The sequence below is a fragment of the Zootermopsis nevadensis genome, unplaced genomic scaffold, assembly GCF_977971745.1.
Source record: "Zootermopsis nevadensis isolate Lab colony 2312 unplaced genomic scaffold, Znev_1.0 Znev_ptg000010l, whole genome shotgun sequence".
Lineage (NCBI taxonomy): Eukaryota > Metazoa > Arthropoda > Insecta > Blattodea > Termopsidae > Zootermopsis > Zootermopsis nevadensis.
Window position 1 is genome coordinate 5,280,759 of NW_028259142.1, and position 7,132 is coordinate 5,287,890.

Sequence of the window (7,132 nt, forward strand, 5' to 3'; positions counted from 1 at the left end):
GTATTTAAAAATTCCTATGTCAAATAAAACATAATGCGTCAAAATTACAAAATTCAATTTATTAACCTTGTTCAGAGACACAATTGTTCTCTATTCTGAGAATAATATGGAACCCATAAATACGCGGATTATTGAATGTTAAGGAGGGTTCATTGATTTAAAGATTTTTTCATTGTTTGAAGGCTCTGTTTAAACTGCTGAGGCTGTTGTATTGAATGAGAACATTATCATGGATGATAAGTAGGGATATGGAAGGATATCAAGGTAGTCAATAACCTGGTCAAGAATTCAACCATCTTTTTCCCAGATATGATTCTTCTTGAGTGCTGGAGGTCAACAGTTGTGTTCAGTAAATGCGTATGTGTTGATTGTGTTTTCAACTGTCGTTTCCAGAATTCAGCATTGTCCGAGTTATACGCCCCGAGCAGCTGTGCTGCAGAAACTCCCATGACTTCGGACACATCCATGTCTACCCAAATCAGTAGCGACATTGTGACTCCGGATGATGATCTGCTCAAGAGATGGCATCACCAGCAGGCGATCACCCCGACTAGCAGTGACCTGGCGACACCAGACGATGACGTACCAAAATCATGTCTGCGGAAGCAACAGGTGACTCCAACCAGCAGTGACCTGGCAACGCCTGAGGAAGACACAGTGAAGACCAGTAAGCTGAGGAAACACCAACATCATGTGTTGGGAAAGGACTGTCCAATCAACTCCATAGAGCAGGTGGCGTCCACTGGAGCCCTGTTCACGAGCCTGAAGACTGCGGGTTTTGTGGATCCTAGCATGCTGTGGCTTCCTCTCCAGAGGCCACGGTCACTCAACCTTCAGCTTCACGGCACCACTACCAGTCAGCAGGTAGCAGCCCTGGCAGCTGTCACAGCTGGCAAGTGTTGCCAACATCGCCGCAGTAGGCCTCTGATTGGTAAAGACCTTTAAGTCAAGAAGAGTAGTCCAACTATAACTAACTTTTCCGGCAATTTTATTGCAATGGGACTCTGCAAATCATCATTTCACCCATTCTTATCATCAGGGGCTGACACAGTAGATCAGTCTATTCAGTGCCATAGTATCAAGAAGGTACTCAGTCTCACTACACTTCTATTATCATCACTGATGTTTGTTGTGATTATTATTATTATCACCGTCCCTCGCCGTAGCCGCGCAGTCTGAGGCATCATGCTTCGGACTGGTGATACAGAATGCGCGCTGGTTCGAGTCTCGGGGGAGAAGAAATTTTCTCATGAGCTTTCGACCAGTGTATGGGACCGGTGCCAACCCAGCATCGTGAGGAAATTGGGGAGCTACAATGAGTAGCGTAATCCGGTCAGGAAAACTAGCAATGGCTGGGGGTTCGTCGTGCTGACCACATTTCACTCTGTATCTGGTTGGATGATCGTTCACCTCTGCTTAGGCATGTGAACATGAGGCCAGCAGCCAGCTAGTCGGCTTTGGCTCTCAGAGGGCTCTTGCGCCACGGATTATTATTATTATTATTATTATTATTATCATTATCATTATCATTATCATTATCATCATCATCATCACCTTTTCTGATAGTAAAATATGAAGGTTCTCCACAACTTAAATCGGCACATGCGGTCGGATAAAATCTTGAGCCACTTCTGTCAACCTTTATCCTCCTAATCTATTTCCTTGATGTTAATTTTAATATGCTTCCATCTCTGTCTTGGTCTTCCACGTGGTAATTTTCCATGAGTTTCACCTGTCAAAATAGTGGGGAAACTAATGGTTGGTATACACATGTAAGGATTGAAAGGGTTCCAACACTAGTTCTGACTGTTGTTAACGGCCATACTAAGAATAAAACACTGTAAACGCATGGCATTATAGTGGTAACCAATCACCTGGGTTTTATTCCATGTTTGAGTTTGGTATGTTGCAGTATCAGTGCAGAGAAACTTGCCCTGCCATCTCTTGATAACCAATTGCAGCATCCCAAAAAATACAAAACAGGAGAACGATTTTCCATGAAACTTTGCGCTTGAAAATGGTTAAATATGCCTCTGACAACGAACAGCATTAAGTATAATTTTTGTTCCTTCAGCTCAAGTGTCTGGCAGCAAAGTGCCCTCCGTTATCATCGGTAATAACAACGCCATATTGATGGAGGACGAGGGTAGCGAGAGTCCTGAGAGTGGAAACCGCGATGAAGGTTACTCCACAATGTCCAGTGATGTGCAGGGTGAGGCACTTCGTTCAGGAGATCAGTCCACCTCCATCACCACGTCTTGCACCAATGGGGACATCCTCCATCGCAGGGGGCTGGAGGATCTCAAGGAAGCCACCGACGAGACCGACGTGTCGGCTGTCGTGGCTGTTTCTGGGACAGGCGGAAACACTGCTTCATTGCCAACAGCACTTGTTGTAGACTGCGGTGGCCCTGGTGCTGCAACATCACCCAGCACTGTAGGCAGACTTCTGGTTGTGGAAGATGTTCGTGATCCTGACGTACTTTACATACCTCTCGGTCTTGCATTGGGTCTTAGTACCGGAAACCCACGCCACAGCTTCCCACCTTCCCACGATCTCCTCCCATATCAGCATATCATGAGGAGCTTTTCTGACTCTCACCTGTGTCTCAAAATCACAACTGCTTCAACTCCTTCGCCTGTTAATAACCAGCAACACTCTTCATTTTCATTATCATCGACTGCATCGTCATCACCATCTGTACTTGTACTTGATGTTTTAACATCAGGGAGTACAGGAGAAGCGACTCAGAAACAGTCTCATCCTCTGAGAAGAACAAAGGCAACAACAAGCTTGTTGCCAACAGCCCTTAGTGACCAACAAGAATCTCTAGAGGAAGACGACACACACAGCAATAGTGGCAGTTGGTGCAGCAGCGGAGATATAGTCGTGGAGGGATGCTGGTGGGACACCGACTACGTGCAGCACTGGCTCCGGCTGGACGATACCCGCAGCGCACTCCAGCAGCAACACAGGGACTTGATGGAGCTTGAGTATGATCATGCAGAACTAGAGGACTGGAGCATGTCATTGTCATGTGAGGACATTACCTCATCGACAGCATCTGTGGCATCAGGTGTGGCATCATCAACTGACTCCTCCTCTTGGAGGCGATCGGGTACAGCAGTAAATGAAAACCTGACTCCAGGACAACAGTATGGAATGATGCTACCTAGTATTCAGGAGAATAATGCTCTGGAACTGGAGGAAGATTCCAGTGAATGTCTTTGGAATAATGCCAGCTATCTCATTGACCACAGAAATGGTGGTAGAGAACTGATGACATTATTGATGGATGACGGGGATCAAAATGGAGATAACAGTGCGGGACAGAAAAGCAGTTGGCCCTATAGTAATGGAAACAATGGTGGGATTTGTGGAGGAAACTGCAGCTTAGCCTCTCCTGGAGGCAGCTGGTCAAGTACGGGAACAAATTCAGAAGAGTGCTGTCATTCATATGAGTGCTCTTACAATGGTTGTAGTGGCAGTGGGCCAGGTGGCTGCCAAGAAAATTCATCTAAACGCTCCTCAGCAGCTATGAGTGGCTGCAGTGATGACGCAGCAAGCACAGAGTCACCAGCTGTTGTCGGAACTGATTTTACCCGCGACTTCTACCGCCTTGTAAAATTTGAAAGTACAAAGTCTCTCGCCTCTTTATCATCAAGAAGTCTGGCAGGTGGCGCGTGCGTGTCCGACGCCGGCGGGTCTCTCTCGTGGCGCCAGGGTCCCGACCTACCCCATATGTCCAACATGCCTTTCTCTCAGGATCGTGAACAAGCTCTGCAAAGCGTCCTTAACTTCATAGCAGAGCAGCAACAGTATTGTGCATCCCGTGAAGAGCAGGATTCTGGTAAGGAACAAAATAGTACAAATTCCTTGGACAGACCTGGATCACAGGGTTACGATAGTTGTCAGAGAAGCAACGAATATGATCTTGTTGTCTGTCAAGGCCAGCAAAGGCGCTTAGTATCGACAGAATCGGAAACCAAAGACGAATCAGGCGTAAGGCTACAATTGCGTTCTCCTGCAGCAAATTCTGCCTCTAACAGTAATGTTGATGGTCAGGTTTTGCCAGACAGAAGCAATCAGTGCCCTGAGGAAAACTGCTCAAAGACAGATACACTTGCCTCACGCACCTGCACAGATTTACAAGATGATGAAAAGACTGTTCGTGGTGATGAGGAAGCAACAAGGAATGCTGATGACTTTGAAGAGCAGATTCACACCATCATAGAGCTGGATACAAGAGACCACCAGGTGTACACTTCTCCCCTGGAAGAGAATGAGATTCAAAACTCATCAAACAAGAAGGGAAGATGTTCGGAGGTGGAACTCAATGAACAGAACTCATCCTCGACAAAGAAAATGCAGCACAATAATAATAAAGTTATTCATGAAATAAAACAAGAACAGTGTATAAATTTAAAAGAGATGTTGAAACCTGACTATCAGGACACTTACGTTGAAGGAGAGGGGAGTGGCGAAGAAGGTATATGCCTCACAATGCAAGCCTATACTGCAAAAGTTGAAGCTTCTTGTCTGTTGAAAGAGATGCAACAGCAGTCTGATGACCACAAGCCCAGCACTAATAATTCGCAAGCCGAATTTGATGGCCAGGTTAGTAAAATCAGTTCTGGTAACAATTTGCTAAACAAGGACAAGACTGACAGCGGAGAATCCCAGGCTGTGAAACAAAAATTTGTGGGAGATGATGTCACAGAAATTGAAAGTGTACAAGAACAAATTAGTAAAGACAGAGAGAATGATACTGATGATACAGATGATCATGTCAGATCTATGTGTCATCCTGGCGGTTCACAGTTGATATTGGGGCAGTGTTCCAAAGGATTGGCGCACAATCTGCAGTGCAGTGTCGTCGGTGTGGGATGTTGTCGATCTGGGGAAGTGTTAGTGACTGTGATAGAAGAGGAAGACGAACATGCATCATCTATTGAAACAAGTAGCTGTAGGGAAATGATCGAATCAATGACTTCTACCGTGTCTACTCCCGATACTGTAGTGAGTCCAGCCACACGCAGAACCCAACAGCAGCATTCATTAGACTTATCGGTGTCTCAGACAAGCATTGCTGGCAGTATTAGTTCAGGAAGCAGTGGTAATAGTGTGATTGTAACAGATGCATCTGTACATGCCTGGGCAGTGAGTTTTCACGATCGAGCCACCTCCAAAGACGTGATCGACGAGCTGAACAGAATGATACGTAAGGGTGAGGATGGTGCAATTTCAGTGTCCAGTGGAAGTTCTGGTACTGTTGCAACAGGCAGCGAAGGAGACGCGGCCACTGCAATTGGAGCGTCGAAGCTTGATCTGGCCTGCTGTTGTCCTACTGGATGGGTCCATGTGGAGCGCGATATAGACTTTACTGATCCTAAGGTAAGTACCCTCGTAATTGCTAAATTTTAAAGAATTCAAAGACTGGGGGAGAAAAAAAAACATGTGACACATTGGAAATTTTAGTTCAACACTTTCATGGCTTGAAGGCAATTTCCTGCTTCTGTGGCTCTCACACTAACCAGCAGAATTGCAGGAAATGTTTCTGAAAGTTTGTAGTCGCTTATTTCTTGTTAATGATGTTTGGTTGATGGCTCTATATTTAGCTGACATGTTAAGCATCATGATAAACATAAAATTATCTCAGTATTTTCAACAAGAACAATGAAAAAGTAAATTTAAAATAAAAATCAATTAATTTTCCTTTCTAAACATTATGGCGACTAAGAGAGGTAGGAAAATATTTCACAAGATTTCATTTCCTCATCCTTGGTATATACATTCCTGAAAAATACTGCAGACGTGCAAAATTAGGGGCTAGGAGAACTGTGGGCATTGTTAACACTCGACAAACCATAAGTTATTGCCCTCAGAAAATGTGGATCTCATCAATTTCTCCATGTGTAAATTAATGGAAAACCATAGTATGAATTTGTGAATACATATAACCAAATACCATGGTTGGCAACCTTGGATATGTATGGAAGTCCACCAGTCGCAAGGAATCGCTATGTCATTTAATACTGTTGAACAGATTTGTTTGGTTACTGTCACTGTTCAGGCACGAGCAAATCTTCTAGATGTGATGCTAGCATCGAGTGGCAGCTCGGGAGCAAGCAGTAACAGCAGTAATAGTAGCGACAGTGGCGATGAGCCTGCAGACTACCAGCACCTACATAGACTGCATAGGTTTCGCCGACAGAAGAAAGGTAAAACTGCCATCTCTTCGCCAATGACAGAACTATCGAGTCCCGTCTAGTCCGGGCCTGGAACTTGGCGGTAAAGTCTTCGAAGCATGAAAACATTAATTTATGTATGATTCATGAAAACGGACATGATATTTTTTTTTGTTTCTTTTCATAATTGAGATTCCTATTTTACTCAGTAATTAGAAATGTAGTTTGTGGTCATGTTTAATTCAAAATTAAGTTTCTTTTAAGGCAGTGTTGTTTTATGTTGTGTTGTACTGATCTTCACGATACATTTGACATTTACACTGGTGTTTGTGTTTTCCATGTTTTTAATTAAATAAAATATTTCCAGGAATGTTTTTACCATACCTCGCACTCACTGCTTTGTCCCATATACCATAACTGTAATTATAATTAATCTAGATTAAATAAGAGAAAATGCACGTAAACTTTATTTTGTTGCACTTAGCATATTTTGTGATAGGTAGAAGAGTAAATGGGTTCTAGCAATTAGTTCAGCATAACTAGTTCTTAAAATGTAGAAAGTACAGTCTTCAAAATTTTACTAATTCCCAGAGTTCTGTCCTGACATCTAAATATTCCCGCACCTGGATATTATTTCCATAACCAAATCACGGAAGACGAGTCAGATGGGATATGTAGCATGAATGTAATAGACGAGATATGTAGACACAATTTTACTTGGAAATCCTGAAGGAAAGGAATCGACTGGAAGGAGTCATTCCTGGGAGGATAATATTAAAATATATCTTAATAAATAGCTGATGAAGGTGTAGACTGGTGTGAGGTGGCTTAAGATAACCAGTGATAGGTTTTTGCAATTGTGCGGGCTCTTTCAACATTAGCGTCCAAATAAATTTGTCTGCATAAATTTTAAGAATGAAAAAATTCAGGGATGTAGCTAAGAA

General features: G+C 43.5%; 1 protein-coding gene across 8 annotated transcripts in view; it reads left to right on the top strand.

Moving 5' to 3' along the window:
- LOC110837247 (uncharacterized) overlaps positions 1–7,132 on the top strand; it is a 287,610-nt gene that overhangs the window by 267,422 nt on the left and 13,056 nt on the right. For all 8 annotated transcript variants that reach the window (XR_015534460.1, XM_087346312.1, XM_087346310.1 and 5 more), the window contains 3 exons: positions 394–931; positions 2,075–5,394; positions 6,074–6,221. Coding sequence is in view for 7 of the 8 variants with exons in the window: in XM_087346312.1 (XP_087202438.1) it covers positions 394–931; positions 2,075–5,394; positions 6,074–6,221 (4,006 nt within the window). In the remaining variant the exon portion in view is untranslated. The remainder of the gene's footprint in view (positions 1–393; positions 932–2,074; positions 5,395–6,073; positions 6,222–7,132) is intronic.